A 17,561-nucleotide genomic window follows, 5' to 3' on the forward strand; every position below is an offset into this window, starting at 1 on the left:
TGTTTTCGATAGACCCTCGGATCAATAAATATTAAAAATAAAGCAACAAATATGATATAGCAATAACAATGTAATAGGGTAACAAAGAATGGTTATTTAGAATATATTAAATATTAAGAGAGCTACAAAAATAAGCCACAAATAGATACTCCCTCTGTTCCAGTTTATGTGAACCTATTTCCTTTTTGGTCCGTTCCAAAAAGAATGGATCCTTTCTAAATTTGGTAACAATTTAGCTTAAACTTACAACTCTACCCTTAATGAGAAGCTTTTATAACCACACAAATACTCTGGTCCCATTTGGACTTGTTTAGGACCACAAATTCTACAAGTCTTCATTTTTTCTTAAAAGTCGTGCCCAGTCAAACAGGTTCACATAAATTGGAACGGAGGGAGCACTACTTATCAACAATTAGCCATTAAGCTACGCAATCAAAAATAGCCAAAGAAAGTTACCAATAATATATAACATTCAAAAATCCTCGACAGAAAAGAATTTTTTCAATAGGTGGTTGGAATTTGTTGAACAACATAGATGAGGCAAACTACAAAATTTGAGAAAGATTGGAGATGAGTTGGACCGGGTTGGTGTCAAAATCCACTATCAGTAATAGATAAAATAAATAAAAAAAGAACTAGAAAAAACGAATATTTTTCAATGGGTATAGTTTTTTTAAAAACCCAAATAAGCATTTATATATATCTTCAACAAAAGAGTATAAAGTTTTTTGGGGAACCGAAACTATATTCTGAAATCCTTGTTACAACTTGAAGAAAGAGGAAGCTATCCTTATACGATGAGAGATGAAGGAAATACTATTGATAATGTTCCAAAGTGAAACTAGTTTGCTCCTATGTTCTGTAGTTCTCCAACTTCTTTCATGATCCTTCGGGAGTAATGTTGCTTCCATTGACCAGTGTTATTAAAAGCGCTCGCTTCTCGCTTTAAGCGATGAAGCGACGCGAGGCGCAGGGGTAGCGCTGTTCTGTTAAAAAGGCGACTCACATTCAAAAGGTGTGCACTTTTCTCGCTTAAGCGAGAAGCGACGCGGTAGAAAAAGGGAGAAAAAGCTCGCTTAAGCGAGCAGAAGGCATCAGCTAGGGCTTTTTTTAAAAAAATTGGCAAATAAACCATCGGTTACCAAAACATACGCTCTTCAAGGTCTTCTTCTCCAGCGAACTCCAGCGACGACCACTGCTGCTCCAACGACTTCTTCTCCAGATCTTGGTAAGTTTCTTCTTCTTCTTCTTCTTCTTCTAGTCTTCTTCTTCTTCAGTTCTTCTGTTCTTCTTCTTCTTCTTCTGTTCTTCTTCTTCTTCTTCTCTTCTGTTCTTCTTTCAAATTTTTTCACTTTTTAAGCGCTCATTTTTTGCCCTAAACGACTTCTTTTTCTTCTGTTATTAAAAGTGCTCTGTTTTATGCTGCTTTATGCTCTGTTTTCTGCAATTTATCAGTGAATTATTTTTTTTTTTTTTTTTGGTTGTTGATTGTAGTAAATTTAATTTGATTATTCAATGGCATCAAGCCAAAAAAGAGATCCAGCTTGGGCGTATGGAGTTGCAGTTGGCAATAATAACTCAAGAGTGCAATGTATCTTTTGTCAAAAAATTTATAACGGTGGAATACATTATCACAAGAGACATCTAATCGGTGGTTTTAGAGATGTCAAAGAATGTCCAAGTATTCCGGATACTATTAAGAAAGAAATGAGAGATTATGTTGAGAATGTCCAAGTTTTAGTATCTATTATTCGCTTCTTGATTCAAGAATTGAAACATTTGCTTAATATGTTATTTTTAATGAATTCTTAGCCATTTATCTATGCGTATTTTTTTGTTTTATTTATGTGTTAAATTGCGCTTCACAGCAAAAAAGCGCGCGCTTCGCTTCTCGCTTCTGTGAAGCGAGGCCTCGTCGCTTTTTTGCGCTTAACGCTTTCCAAAACGCTGCCATTGACCCAATCAACTAGTATTTTGGAGTTACTTTCAGCTATAGAAAAAAAATAAAAAGGGCTGCCCGGTGCTTTCAGCTATAGTGGATCCCAAATTATTTTCCAAACACCTTTTAATGCCAAAAAGAAAAAAAGAGTTGAAGCTTCATTCCAATTTCTAGTCCCCGGGGACGGATTTAATGCTTTGTTGATAGTGCACATGAACACATGATCTTTGCGTCAAACTAACTATTTTATGTATATATTTTATAGAATTGATCTAATATTACTTGCTGGCACTCGTCCTCCAAAAAGACTAAATGGTGCACTTGGTTCAGTGCTTAGTTATTTATCCGAAGGATCAAGGGTAAATTCCCATTTAAATCTTTTTTTCCTTCTTTTTATCAGTGGTGCACCCATATTCCAAAAATTCTAGATCCGCCTCTGCTAGTCCGCATACATAGTGCAAATGGAAAACTGATTGTTCCAATATTAGGGAGCCACTGACACCTCTAGTAATACCACCTCCTACTTATTTACCTTCTCTAAGTGCTTTTTGAATCTCACATTACAGTTAAAAAAATTGAACTATGCAATCCCAGGAAGGTTTCTAGTTGCAATTGCAAAACTGATTGTTCACAGTCTGACTAGTAGTGAAGGAAATCCGCATGAGGGACCTCTTCAACTTAATCGTCTTAGTACCATACATGACTCTGCATCTGCATCTCCATATTTCCCATGAAATAACAATAGGTAGGCATTTGAGAATGATGTTAATAACAGGGTTTTGTGATAGACTTCATATAGTTTAGGAGTACCTAGCTTACTTCCATCAGGAATGTTGCATTCCGTACTTTAACATTAGGATTTGTCGAAATAATAACATATGAGTTGGAAGGGATTAAGGTTATACATGAAGATATGGATGTAAGACCCAGTAAGTTTGAAGAATTTCGGAACTACTATATATTGGCTTGATATGTATTTTCTTTGAAGTAAATCATTTGCAGTAAAAGTTGATAGATACGATTTTATATGGTTGTGATAAGTTTTAAATTAAATACATGACATGTGGGAGTTTATAAATGAGGTTTTATTTATTACAAGAGTAGATAGTATTTTATCATAAGAAAAGTTATCCTTTATCCTTTTTGAGAATTTATAGTACAAAAAGATTTTCTTTATTGTAAAGTTATAAATTATTTTCTCACAAGAAAAGAAGGTTATCTTTTTACCATTTTAAGAATTAAGCGTATGAGAATTTTTACTCTTTATATGAGATTAGGTAAATTTTAAGTTAAGAAAATATATGTATTTTTACATGGATGTTTTAATAAAATAATAGTATATGTATTTATTTTGTATGATACCACATGACCATGATAGTGAAGTGTATAAAATGTGTTAAAAGTAAATAGTTTTTTTAAGTAATTTGAAATAATTCCTAATTAGGTGAATAATTGGACAATTAATAAATTTTAGTGGGAGATTAGTTAAAAATATTTTGGATAAGATTGAAGCCCTAGTGTGGCAGCCAAAAAAAGAGCTAAAAGAATGACTCTTAGAATTAAGAAGTAACATGTCACACTTGGAAGATTAAGGGGCTAAGTCATCAAAATTAGTGGGGCCTACCAACTAACTTTTTTTTGAAGAATTCTTTTTTTTTTTTTTTTAAAGTGCCAAGCTTCATTGTGGATGCAAAACTTACGGATGACTCTTAACAACTTAACCATTAAGTAGTAGAAGTTCATTCTTTCAACTAATTTTGATTTGTACCTAGTTGGCCTACACTAAAGATAAAAAGCTTTCTACTAAAAATTTCTCAATTTGAAACACTCCAGCCTAAACTTTTTATGTAACAGCAGAGGGATAATGAAGATTTCAACCAAAATAATTCCTTATCATTCAAAGTTCCCTTCAAAACGTGATATTTTATCAGCATCTTCAACGATTCATAAAAATAGGAAAGAAACGTTACTGTTCCAGCAAGGAATTCATGCGAAGTTATACGACATAATAGTATCGGGATTTGCAATATTAAGGGAGCTCGATATAATCATTCTCAAGAATATCATACGGATTGTTTTCCTACTATAGTCCGCTATTACGTATTGTCGCAATTGACGTGTGTTAGAGGAATTGTCAAGAGAATCGGTCCAGGTATGTTAAGATTATCCCTTCTTTCCTTTTGGCATGATCTATACGATACAAACGAAACGAGCAAATGCACAACTTCCATAAGTGACTCTATTCATAGAAATACTAGAGATGCTTATATTCTTGATTCTCCATGTGTTCTATTATTCTATCATCTGTTCATGGGTCTCAGAAAATACGTAAGTTGATAAAGTTTACTTCATGACATTAATCAAAGGCATAATGGTCTTATGACATTCCGAAAGATTTTATTGACGTACTTTTCATGCATTGCATTCATTTATACATGTACATTGACCTATGACCAGATGGCGTTATATATGTGTATTATATGTATATGGGATATGGAAAAAGGTTACGGCATTATATACGCACAACCACCTGATCAGCTGGTATACATTGATGATTTAGCCCACAGTGACCGAGATGATATGATGGGAATGTCCTCAGAGGCTTGATTATGTTATGAACACATGTACCTATGCACGACATGACATTCGTACGCATATGCATGACATTATAAAAGTTTCATGATTTACGGAGCTATCCAGACTTACAGGTTGAGTCCTTTACTCCATGTTTCTTCCATGTTCTTTATATACTGATTTACATGCCTTACATACTCAGTACATTATTCGTACTGTCGTCCTTTTGTTGGGGACGCTGCATTCATGCCTGCAGGTATTAGACAATCAGTTTGACGAGCCCTCATAGTAGACGAGGTTAGCATTCAGCGAAGGATCGGTAAGACTCCACCTCATTCGGAGTGCAGCCGAGTCTATAAGTCACCGTGTTAGGGTTTTGCTACAGAATTATGGGTAGGCCGGTACCCTGTCCCATTTTATGTCAAATAATCTTAGAGGCTTTGTAGACACAGGTATATTATGTACAGTATGTCGCCTTGTCGGCCCATATGTATTCATGTTGTATGAACGATGGTTCATTGATATAACATTTGTCCACTTACAATTGTACATTACGAGTTGTGGCCATGTTGGCCCATGATAGTTATAAAAGGAATGAATGAGTTACATAGTGGTTCGATCGGGCCACTACGGCACTGGGAGCCAGCCACGCCTCCCCAGGTTCGGGGTGTGACAAGGAAGGAAGTTCAATTATCATTCCAAAAGTCTATCTCTACTATACCTACATTCCATAGAATATGTATATCAACTTTCTCTTTGGTTTTGCACATTTGCATCAGGAAGGAAGTTCAATTATCATTTTTTTGTCAAGGGTTGGATTCTCTAACAGTATTTAATCATAGTGAACCTTTTCTAAAGAGAGTGCCCTGTCCTGAAATTCCACCATTGTTTGACAGTGAACGCATTACAAGTGCCTTGTAATTTCTTGAAGTTTGCTCCTACTTCAGGATAAGGTTGCCAAAGCTCTATGATGCTACGTGAAAATTTCTCTTCTTAGCTGAACATTGTCATCATCTTCTCAATTTGAATTTATACTCCTTTTGGTGAATAAATAGCATCTAGTAAGTGAACTAGGAGAGCCAAAAGAACATGCTTAATCAGAACAGATCTACCCCTGTTGGATATGATTAAAATACGGTGAAAATACATAAATTAGGTGATATACAAAATTTGAGGAAGATTAGTAGTGATTTAGAGTTGTTTGGAGTAAAAATTCGTAGTTCAAATTGAGTTTAATATTTTTTTCCTATGACACATATATCAAAATTGTATTGGGTGATACCCTTTTTTGCTTGAGCCCGACCGGGTTGGGTCCGGTCCGGGGCAAGTCGGGGCCATCGAACCCGACCTGGATGCAAGGTAGAACGACGGCCACGTCAACAACCGAGGTCGAGTCATTTCGAGACCGTTGCAGAGCTCGATATGAGTCACCACCGGATGGAGAAACACACAAGGTCGGAAGCCGGACTCGTAACGGATAACCAAGCGTCGCCGGATATCTCGCCCAAACGTGATTTTCTCAACCACTTCAGGCCATTAAGGCGTAATTACAGGGATCCACGATGTAATTAATTTACCTACCTTATTTTTACCCTTAATCAGAATGTATAAAAGGGGAGAAGACCCCATAAAGAGGGGATCGAAAAATCATTACACTACAGTACCATCTCTCTCAATTCTTGTACGCTATCAAGCACAATTGTTCTAAGCAATATTATATTCTGCGATTATTTACTTTAACAGCAATTGTTGAGTCTTTATCTTTTATTTTCCTCAATCCAAACCTTTTGTATCTTTTAGTTCACGGATCCTTAAAACCCCATATAAATTCAATTGTTATCCGGATTCCAGGGTCTCGGAGCTGGAAACCTATCGACAAGCTTGTCGACGGCCGAAGTCCCACTTGATTCGGCCTGGGGGTCTTTCCGGGGGATTTCGAGCCCGAAAGTGTTGGCGGAGGGTACCCCATCAAAAAAGGTCTCGAAGCTACCTCCCATCATCGGGATGTCGTCCGGCAGCTGCCCCCAAGTCGAGGAAGACGGGGGGGACGTAACCGGGTGATCGGTACCCGGGGACGCCCGCGCAGGGGCCGAGGGTTCACTAGCATCCTCAACCCTCACGTCCTCGGGAGGAGCCTCAGCTGGATCGACCACCGGCTCGGGGTCCGGTCGAATGGATCGATGGCGGACGAGCTCCGGCTGCTCCTCATCGTCATCCTCTTTGTCGTCCTCCTCCTCGGAGGACAAGACGATTTGGCTTTTTAGTTTGCGGGCGGCCCTTTTTGTCCGCTTAATCTTCCTTTGGGGCTCGTCCGTACCGGACTCCCCGGGCCTTTTATTTTCTCCCGGAACCGGAAGGGGGCATAGTATTGAAGACCTCATCTCCGCGTCCTTGGGCAAGCCTGCAAAACACGAGGGTTATGATGCATTCCCGATATACAAGAAAAAATGCGTTAACTTGGTGCGCTACCGGTCAAAAAGAAGGCTTACCATGGTTTTTCGCCTCCCACCGACCTTTGGAGATTTCCTTCCAGTTTCGCTCCGAATATGGCCGCTGGGCCACTATCTTGTTTACCCAGCCGGCCAGATCCTTGATGGCAGCTGGAGTTTGGGTCACCGCTGCACAAGAAAAGGGAGAAGTTGAGGAAAACACACTCTAAAAGATGAACAGTGAGAAAATACTTACGTTTGAGGTTCCACCTCTCCGGAAATGGCATGCAATCAGCCGGAATCAGGTCGGACGTCCTGATCCGGACAAACCTGCTCATCCAGCCTCGATCTTTGTCTTCATCGATGCTGGAGAATGGGGGTTTGCTAGCCCGGCGGGCCAGTTTTATTAATCCCCCTCGAAATATTCGAGGGCTGTATAATCGAAGAAGATGGTCGAGGGTAAAGGGAAAATCGCCCTCGACTCTCTCGACAAAAAACCGAAAGAGATATACGATCCGCCACATCGAGGGGTGGACCTGACCTAAGGTCACCTCGTACCGCCGGCAGAACTCCACTATAATGGGTTCTAAGGGGCCTAAGGTGAAGGGGTATGTATATACACTAAGATACCCTTCAACGTGAGTCATAATCGACTCGTCACGGGAAGGGGCGACCAGGTCTTTCCCTTCCCATCTACATTTAGCCCTCACCCGGTCTAGGCAACCGGGAGTGATTAGGCTGATATACTCCGATGCCGGTTCGCCGCGGCCCGGGACCGATGATGGGTTCTCAACCTGGAAGTCGGCAGATACCAAGCAACCAGTCGGTGTAAAAGCTTTCAATGGGGGTTCTGGCGCAGGTTCATCAGATCTAGCGGGGCTCGCAGACGAGCTTGGCCTAGAAGGAACACTTTGTGAAGTTTTCGCCATTTCTTGAAGCTTTACGAAGAGATGAAAAGAAAATACAACCAACGCAAAATTTGAGAAAGATAAGAAATGTTGAACCTGGAAGGGTCGTTTATACTTTTCCCATGAGGCGGCGGCACGAATCGCGAAGTTACAGACACGAAGCGACAGATAATTAAGAGAAGCATTAAATGCCTGCAGCAGACGTGGTCAGAGCACTCGATGGCTTTTTCAGCTGGCGTATGGCCATAAGTCACGGGCATCACGTCACCGATCATATCGTTTATTATCATTACTCTCTAATAAACGAGGGGACTATCTGTATTGGGTGATACCCTTTTTTGCTTGAGCCCGACCGGGTTGGGTCCGGTCCAGGGCAAGTCGGGGCCATCGAACCCGACCTGGATGCAAGGTAGAACGACGGCCACGTCAACAACCGAGGTCGAGTCATTTCGAGACCGTTGCAGAGCTCGATATGAGTCACCACCGGATGGAGAAACACACAAGGTCGGAAGCCGGACTCGTAACGGATAACCAAGCGTCGCCGGATATCTCGCCCAAACGTGATTTTCTCAACCACTTCAGGCCATTAAGGCGTAATTACAGGGATCCACGATGTAATTAATTTACCTACCTTATTTTTACCCTTAATCAGAATGTATAAAAGGGGAGAAGACCCCATAAAGAGGGGATCGAAAAATCATTACACTACAGTACCATCTCTCTCAATTCTTGTACGCTATCAAGCACAATTGTTCTAAGCAATATTATATTCTGCGATTATTTACTTTAACAGCAATTGTTGAGTCTTTATCTTTTATTTTCCTCAATCCAAACCTTTTGTATCTTTTAGTTCACGGATCCTTAAAACCCCATATAAATTCAATTGTTATCCGGATTCCAGGGTAAACAAAAATGTATCTCATTTTTGTCTCACACACAGATATACATGGATATACAAGGAATACACAAGGATACATATCTAATACATATGAGATACACAAATGATATACGAGGGGTACATAACGAAAAAAATATCTCATCTTCTTCCATGTTCATCTTCTACTTCAAATTTGGCTCAAATTTCAATTTAAATCTCCATCAAATCGTCCCAAAATTGAGATTCTAACTCCTTAAAATATACCCAATCTATTCCAATAATATCCACTTGAAATAAATTCTAATTTTGAAAACCCAAAATTTTAAACTCAAGATCAAGCGAGCTTTAATGGCCATAATTAAATTAGTTTGTAATTGGTTATTAGATAACTTGATAATGTGATAAAAATTTGAAAACTACCAGCTATGTCCATTTATAAGTAGCTTATTACAAAAATTAGCCAATTCATAAGATATTACTAATATTAGCCAAATATTATCAATATTAGCCAATTAGTTATTTGTAGCAAAAAAATATCAAATTTTTGCTTTCTTTTGAGTGGGTGTTATTAGAATAGATTGGGTACATCTTAATGAGCTTGGATCTCAGTTTTGGGATGTTTTGGTAGAGTTTTGAGGTGATTTGAATTGAAAATTCGAAGTAGAAGATGAACATGAAAAAAAAATGATATCTGTATCACACTGTGTATCATTTGTATATCACATATGTATCATATTTGTATCAAATGTGTATCACATGTATACCTGTGTGCAAGATACATGCATGATACATGTTTGATACATGTGTCGCAGAAGAATTTTTTTAACTCGATTTTAACTACGAATTTCGATATCAAATCAGTCCAAAGCACCTCCAATCTTCCTCAAATTTTGTATATTGACTCATCTATATGTTTTCAATGAATTTCAACCGTACCCATTGAAAAGGGTCCTTTTTTGCTTAGATTTTTGAAATCTTGTATTTTTCTTTTTTTGGTATTTCATCACCTTATTTGCTGCCTCATTCATGAATTTTCCTTTCCGTCTTGCATCTAATGTTGTTAATCACGCTTAAAAATATTGAAGGAGATCTTTGCGTGTAATTTTTGGAGAGAAAGAACTTTATTTATTTGGATTTTCAATTTCTATATGTGATTGGTTAGTTTTGGTAAGTCATGATTAATGGCTAGAGGCTGGTAAGTTAGGACTTATTTGGGACATTTCTGTGAGATTCCCATAAACATTTACACTATTAATTCGTCTTCAGTTGTCTTGTTGTAATTGATCAAAATCTTACTAAAATTATTGTCAATTTTATTTTTGGGAGTGTAGCTCGTCATCAATTATCTTATTTGCAAAAGCATTGTTGGATTTCTAGGCTAGTCGAGAGAATTTAAGGTGTTGGCAAATTAAGGGCGTCTAGCATAGCAGATAGGTCACGTTGTATAATAATAATAAAAGAATTTAATGCTAATATAGGTAGCATTGGGCTGATATTGATAGTAGTTTATAAACTAGATAATATTACAAGTATTCTTGCTTTGAAAGACCAACCTGGATAGTTTTCTTCAATATTAACGTGATAATGGCGATTTCTTTGGATTCAACATGGATTAAACCACGTAAAGAGTACTCAGATTGCGTGATTCAGAGGCCCAAATTAGTGACCTAACTAATGTAGCATGAAGCCCAAAACGAAGGTGCAAAGATAAGCCCAAACTGAAAAGGTAGAGAGCAGAAAAAATTAATACTCTGTGGCTGCTGGGATTCGAGCCCAGGTCTCCACGGCCACAACGTGGAATTCTTACCACTAAACTACAGCCACTTGATGTTCATATTCTCAATATACGATATTTTTATCATATAAGTTATGTAACATAACTTACAGTGAATGCATAAAAATAATAGTATACCTATTATTCTAATATATAGAAGAGTCTTGGAAGCAGCTGGGCGTTGTCTTGCCAGCTTGCCGACCAAGGCCCTTTTTGGTCATTTCATGTACCACAATTTTTGTACGTGTCTGCATCTACAAAGTGCTGCACGTGAAATCTGGTTGCAATTTGAGGATGAGAAGGACAAGGCTACCTCTCAATTTCTATCTAATTGTTTGCCTTACTCTGTTTCTCGCTGATCGTATCACTACTGCTAGGTATTCTTCTTTCTCTGTGACTTTGTTCCCCTTAGATTTCTACCCTTACACTCCAAAATTCATCCTTATGCTAAAAGCCCTAATTTCTTTTAATCCCTAATTATGATTTTGGGTAAACTGGAAAACTTGTGTGATTTTGGGTAAACTGGAAAACTTGTGTGACTATGTAATTATTTGGAGGTCTCCTTCTCCGTTAATCGATTTTGTAACCGCTATGGTTTTTTTTAAAAATCAGCTGAAATTCTATTGGTTTTTGCTTTAAAATTGATGGGTTTAACGCTATTACTGATGTTGATCTTTTCTTTTTTTGGACATAACATTTTGGATTGGTTTGAAAATTGAAATTAAGGCTTGCCGTAGAAGTTGTTCAAACACCTGATTTTGAGGAAGAAGAGGATATAAGTAGAAGGAGAAGAGGGGGAAAGGCGAAAGGGAAGGGGAAAGAAAGGGAGGGAGGGGGCTCACGTCAGATTTGTTGAATTAAAACAAAAGCATTTAAAACAGAGAAAGAAGCTTGATACCTGCTCTCTGTTCTACAACTATAAAAGAAGAGATACTGATGTGATTAATAGAATCAAAAACTAATGTGGTAAATTTCTGAATATTGTATGTATTTTGAAGAAGATGAAATGTTTATCGAGGTATTTTATTCCGGTCATTTATTCTGGTCATTTAGCAAATCCTTTGTACTGATCTAATCGCACTGATTTCTATTCTGGAGTTAAGATGGTATTCTGAATTACCCTATTTTCAAAATTGTAGAAGGATCTGTGATTTAAGTTTGTATATTTGCTCAACTTCAAAGGATTTTGGTCTATGAATTTCACTTAGCATGCCAGTCGTAATAACATCTGCTTTTTCTCCGTGTTACCAAAATTTCTTGAATATCTTTAATCAAGTTTTCAATTCTTTCTTTACTAAGTTTTACTGGTTATTCAAATACAGATGCCTACCGATAAAAAAACCATTGCGCCAAGCTGGCTCTTCCAGAAGAGGAAGCGATAGTATTCAGCAGAAAGAGCTTCTAAAATCAATCTCAGGAGACATGATGTGTATGCAAATCAGTCAGCTGATAAAAAAGAAATGCTTTTAGCACAACGACGATAAAAAAATATTGAGTCGACAAGCCAAGGTCTCTTGGTTGAACATACTGAAGTAGCATCATCTTCTGAGGCTGCTACTGAGTTATCTGGACAGAGAATACTAAAAATAGAGGAATCGTGTTGCCTTCCTGAAAAAGGTTCGATTGCTGGGCCAGTAGCTGGTTGTGACAAAGGAAAAAATATTAGCGATCACTTCTCCGTTTTTGAACATGGTAAGTGAGTGGAAATATGTTGTTTCAGTTTGATTGTACTCTCTTTTAATTTATTAACTTGAGTTGTTTGTATATTAGGCTCCAGCTCTGGTGCACCCTATGAACAACATCATGCAGAGACATCTATCGTCACAAACAAAGGTTTGTCTCACTTTAATTTTATTACAACATTTACTGTTACAACAACATTTACTGCTCCTCTCTTCTCAACACTAACATGATATATTGTTGCAACTAATGTACATAGGTTATAAATCAAAAATAATAGGTTTGAACTGGAACATTAGGGAACTACCCAGTGGTGCAACTAATTGTAAATATCGTGGAGCAAAAAGATTTGAATATGAAAGACCAGCATTTTGCTGTAGCAATGGTTCAGTTAAGTTGATGTCACATGAAATGCCTAATGAACTCTTGAATCTATATTTAGGCGATACCGAAGAATATGAACACTTTCGTACGTACCTCAGACTATACAACAATATGTTTGCATTTACTTCACTTGGATGAACTACGACAAAGCACTAGCAAAAAGGAACCAAGGAATTTATACATTTAAAGTACAAGGTCAAATGTATCACTTCATAAATGATCTAATTCCACCAAATCGTCAACCAAGAAATTTACAGCTGTATTTTTGTGATGAGAATACAGAAATATTGAATCGAATGGCTTCTTCACATATACTTCAACAATCGATTGTTGAGAAGCTAATGGATATACTGAAGATAAATCCTTATTGTATTTTCTTGAAATCTCTTATACATATCCTAGAATTATCAAACTTTTATATTGCATTGCGATGTGGCTCTGGCTTAGATCAACGAATATACAACTTGCCAATTGTGTCAGAAGTCGCAGCATTATGGCTAGAACAAGAAACGAACAATAATAGTTCCGCACCCCATATTCGAATTTATACTCTCAAGTAACAAAAAGCCAAATTAGTAAATTACTACTATGGTGCTAATGATCCTTTGCAAATCCACTTTTAGTTTTCCTATGGTCAAAACGGTTGGCATTGAGCGTACTTCAAAAAATCGTACAACCTAAAAATAAATTGAGAAAACGAGCTTACCATGAGACCGAACAACTTCCGAGTGTCTCTAACATGTGTTCAATTGATGGACTACTATGATATGGAAGCGGATGTTTTGCAAAAGGGGAAATGAAAAAGAAATAATGTTTCCTGTCGTGAATACTACTGTTACAAACTCCAGATGAGAGACAATGAGGAAAACGTCATTTTACATTCTGGTAGATTATTTCAACAATATTCAGTTGATGAATTCATAAAAGTAGAAACTCAGAGGTTAGATTTTGCCTCATTTAACCAAGATTTATTTCGGGTTGATGTACTACAAGGACTTCTAGATATCTTAAGACTTGCGAAAGAGAAGCTTCCAAGATAGGAAAACAAAACTTTCTTCCAACAAGTTTTACGGGTGGTCCGAGAGATATGCGCCAACGTTATATGGATGCTATTGCGCTAGTGCAACATTTTGAAAAGCCTGATATATTTATGACAATGACATGCAATCCCTCTTGGCCCGAAATAAAGCAACATTTGTTCCCAACAGACGAAACTCAAAATAGGCCTGATTTAATTAGTCGAGTGTTCAGAGCAAAGGTAGAAGAGATGAAAACAGATATATTGAAAAGAAACATATTTGGAAAAGTTGCAGCTTATATGTATACTATAGAATTTCAAAACCGAGGTCTTCCACATGCTCATTTCCTTATTATACTTACTGATGACTACAAATTATTAACGCCTGAGGCTTATGACAAATTTGTTTGTGCTGAGCTGCCTGATCCTGATATACTCTTACTTACATAAGCTTGTTATTAAACACATGATGCATGGGCCTTGTGGTAATTTAGATCCTACAAATTCATGTATGAAAAAAAATGAGTGCAAATTTAAGTACCCTAAAAGCTTTGCTGATGAGACAACAAAAGGAAAGAACTCATATCCAATTTATAGAAGACGAAACACTGGTAAATCTGTAAAAGTTAGAAAACAATTTCTTGATAACTCATGGGTTGTTCCTTACAATCCTTATTTGTTGTGTAAATATAATTGTCATATAAATGTGGAAGTTTGCTCTGATATTAAAGTTGTGAAATATATATACAAATATATATGTAAAGGGCATGATAAAATTCCGTTTGGCTTACACGAAGATAACACAAATATACAAATAGATGAAATAAAAGAGTATCAATCTGCTAGATGGGTGTCACCTCCGGAAGCTATGTGGCGTTTATTTGCATTTCCTATCAATGAAATGACTCCAAGTGTTATATCACCTCCAGCTACATCTTGATGGACTACAATTTGTCTCCTTTAAAAAAACTGACACAATAGACAGTATGCNACTAGAATTTTTTTTGATGAATGAGACAACGAAGATAGCTAAAGACTTAAGTTGTTGTATAAGATTTTCCACAACACTTCGTATGGTCATCTACCTACAAAATGTGGACTCGACGGCAACGAGGTCATGTTATTGGCTGCGTTGTAACATGTCATCCAACAGAAGGAGAAAGATATTACCTTAGATTATTACTAATGAATGTGAGAGCACCAAAATCATACGAAGATCTTCTAAAAGTAAACGAGATATGTTGCGACACATTTAGAGAATCTGCGGAAAGAAGAGGGTTGTTGCACTGTGACATCAACTTAGTTGAATGTATGTCAGAGGTTGCATGTTATCGAATGCCTTATAGTTTAAGACGTTTATTTGCTACAATATTAGTACATTGCAGCCATGACAATCCAAGGGAACTGTGGAAACAATTTGAAAATTCAATGTCTGAAGACTTTAAGAACCTAGCCAATATAACGGCAAAAGATATCCACCTTACTGTCTTGAATCACATCAATGATATATTACATTCCATGGGCCGTGATATTAATGAGTTTGACCTTGTTTCAGAAAGTATCACGTCTTCAAAAATGGCAAATGAAGCGAAGGAAGTATATTTCGAAAGAAACATCATTGTGAGCGACGAAGACTTACTGTTGCATAGAAAATTAAATACAGAACAGAAAATGGCATACGACATAATCCTTCAGAGAGTATTTGCTAACAAATCAGGAGCATTTTTTATTGATGGTCCTGGAGGAAGTGGTAAAACATTCTTATATTGTGCCTTATTAGCTATTGTGAGATCTAAAGGATTTGTAGCATTAGCAACAGCAACTTCTGGAGTTGCAACTTCTATTCTTCCTGGAGGACGAACAGTTCATTCACGTTTTAAATTTCCAATTAATATTGATGAAAAGTTTTCTTGCAATATCAGTAAGCAAAGCTCATTGGCGTCTTTGATTCGCGATGCAAAATTAATTGTTTGGGATGAAGTATCCATGGCCAAGAAAAACATGATTGAAGCTTTAGATTCTCTTTTGAAAGATATAATGGACACAAATGTACTTTTTGGCGGAAAAGTTGTTGTGTTTGGAGGAGATTTTAGACAAACTCTTCCTGTGGTTCGAAGTGGAAAAAAGGAAGACTTCATTCGGGAAAGCATATTGAACTCCGAAATATGGAATGAGCTTGAAAAACTTCGATTATCAGAGAATATGCGTGCGAAAACTGATCCTTCTTTTTGTGAATATTTGATGCGAATTGGAAATGGAAAAGAAAAGACAAATATGGATGGTAAAATAGAAATTCCGAGCTCTTTAATTGTCCTTATATTACTGAAAAAGATCGCTGGAATCTTTTATTCAACATAATATATCCTGATTTGCATACGTCTTTTCACGATTCTCGTTTTTTAACTCCTCGTGTATTTTGACGACAAAAAATGACTTTTTTGATGAAATAAATGATAGACTTATAGCTCAATTTCCTAAAGATGCCAAGACATTTATTGCAATGGATGAAACTGTTGAACCAAATGATCAAAGCCAGTTTGAGGATTTTCTACATTCATTAAACCCTGCTGGTTTGCCTCCTTACAAATTAATCTTGAAGGAAAATTGTCCCATTTTGTTGTTGCGAAACTTAAATCCTTGTGAAGGTCTATGCAATGGTACACGACTGATATGCTGTGATTTTAAGAGCCGTGTTATAAGCGCTAAAATTGCAAGCGGTGATTTTAAAAATACACACGTATTTATTCCTAGAATACCATTGTTATCTTCAGATGATGAGAAATTACCTATTCCATTTAAAAGAACACAATTTCCGGTACGCTTGTGTTTTGCAATGACGATAAATAAAGCACAAGGACAAACATTAGATTATGTTGGTATTTATTTACGTGAGCCACTGTTTTCTCATGGCCAGCTATATGTTGCTTTATCGAGAGCAAAGAGTTCAAGCCGTATAAGAATATTAATCCGACCATCTACGGTGGATAACGATGATGACCAGTCTACATATAACATAGTATATGATGAAATCATTCATAAAGCGCTCCTATAACTCTACAACTTTGTTTTTCATATTCCTTGATTCACCATACATTGTTTATTTCAATGATTTTCTTGGGGCTTGAAACAATTTCTCTGCAATTTCGTAAGCACTAAATAAGTTGGCTTGTGTACTTTCGAATGCTTGCTAAACTTTTAGTCTTTTGATATGATTTTTCGATGTGCAATATACAATCAAAATGCTTAGTGTAAATTTTCACGGACCAATCAGTGAAAAATCTAAAATTACAAAGGCTTGTTACATATTTCCACAATTTTCGTTCAACTTGTGAAACTAGCCTACCGGGGAAAAATCAAGTTTTTAACTCCGCCTATGTTTCAGTTACACTACTGGATCACAGCCGGTCCCAAGCCCGGACAAAGGAGAAGGGTTTACTATCTCTCCGTGTTTTACAATTCTAAAATGTAGGGTGATCAATGAAATAACATATATTGCATCTTCCAAAACCTAAAGTATATCACAATGCTTCTGTCACCCAGAAGAACTTTTTGCTGCTACCTAAACTGTGTTCTTACTGACTGGCCTGGCTCGAGTACCTCCTTCCTAGCTGACTCACAAATATTTATCTCTATTTTGGTTACAAAAATATCAATATTTTATCTCTTTTTCATTGAATGCTTCGACAACTTCGTCAATTGGGTGCTAAAGTGAGTTGTTGTTGAATTTCAAGAAGATTAAGAGAAATAAGGAGAGGTTCTCGGTGATGAGAGTTAAGTTACGGTGGAGCAAACTGGTAACTAATCATGAATCCCTGCTTTCTCTGCTCTTTTTTTTTTTTTGTTTGTATTTTGGTTAAAGTGATTTTAACCTAAGGTTCGCAATTGAGTTTTTGTGCATTCTGTCATTCTACTCTCATTTTAGTGATGAAGTGAATGAATGAAAGGTCTTCAAATGCTCATAGGATTTTACTGAAGTTC

The 17,561-nt window shown here is 37.0% G+C and overlaps 2 protein-coding genes and 1 non-coding gene across 3 annotated transcripts in view; 1 reads left to right on the top strand and 2 right to left on the bottom strand.

Annotated features, from left to right (window-relative positions):
* Window positions 1–6,342: 6,342 nt before the first annotated feature.
* Window positions 6,343–7,037, bottom strand: LOC109220810. The gene is made up of 2 exons (XM_019385277.1): window positions 7,003–7,037; window positions 6,343–6,914 (listed from the first exon to the last, which is right to left on the bottom strand). Exon 2 carries the CDS (start codon window positions 6,892–6,894, stop codon window positions 6,343–6,345), a length of 552 nt encoding a protein of 183 aa, XP_019240822.1. The 5' UTR covers window positions 6,895–6,914; window positions 7,003–7,037.
* Window positions 7,038–10,479: 3,442 nt separating this feature from the next.
* TRNAH-GUG lies at window positions 10,480–10,551 on the bottom strand. The gene has a single exon. It is a non-coding gene; the product is annotated as a tRNA-His (tRNA).
* Window positions 10,552–10,914: 363 nt separating this feature from the next.
* Window positions 10,915–17,561, top strand: part of LOC109220811 — a gene marked incomplete in the record, with an annotated part of 15,644 nt that continues 8,997 nt past the window's right edge. The window contains 4 exon segments of the mRNA XM_019385278.1: window positions 10,915–11,519; window positions 11,824–12,193; window positions 12,272–12,334; window positions 17,318–17,377. Of these exon segments, the coding sequence (XP_019240823.1) occupies window positions 12,191–12,193; window positions 12,272–12,334; window positions 17,318–17,377 (126 nt within the window).

The sequence above is a fragment of the Nicotiana attenuata genome, unplaced genomic scaffold (assembly GCF_001879085.1).
Source record: "Nicotiana attenuata strain UT unplaced genomic scaffold, NIATTr2, whole genome shotgun sequence".
NCBI lineage: Eukaryota > Viridiplantae > Streptophyta > Magnoliopsida > Solanales > Solanaceae > Nicotiana > Nicotiana attenuata.

Bases quoted from the DNA above. Each gene is read 5' to 3' on its own strand.
- LOC109220810 (XM_019385277.1), bottom strand. From the start codon at position 6,894: ATGAGGTCTTCAATACTATGCCCCCTTCCGGTTCCGGGAGAAAATAAA.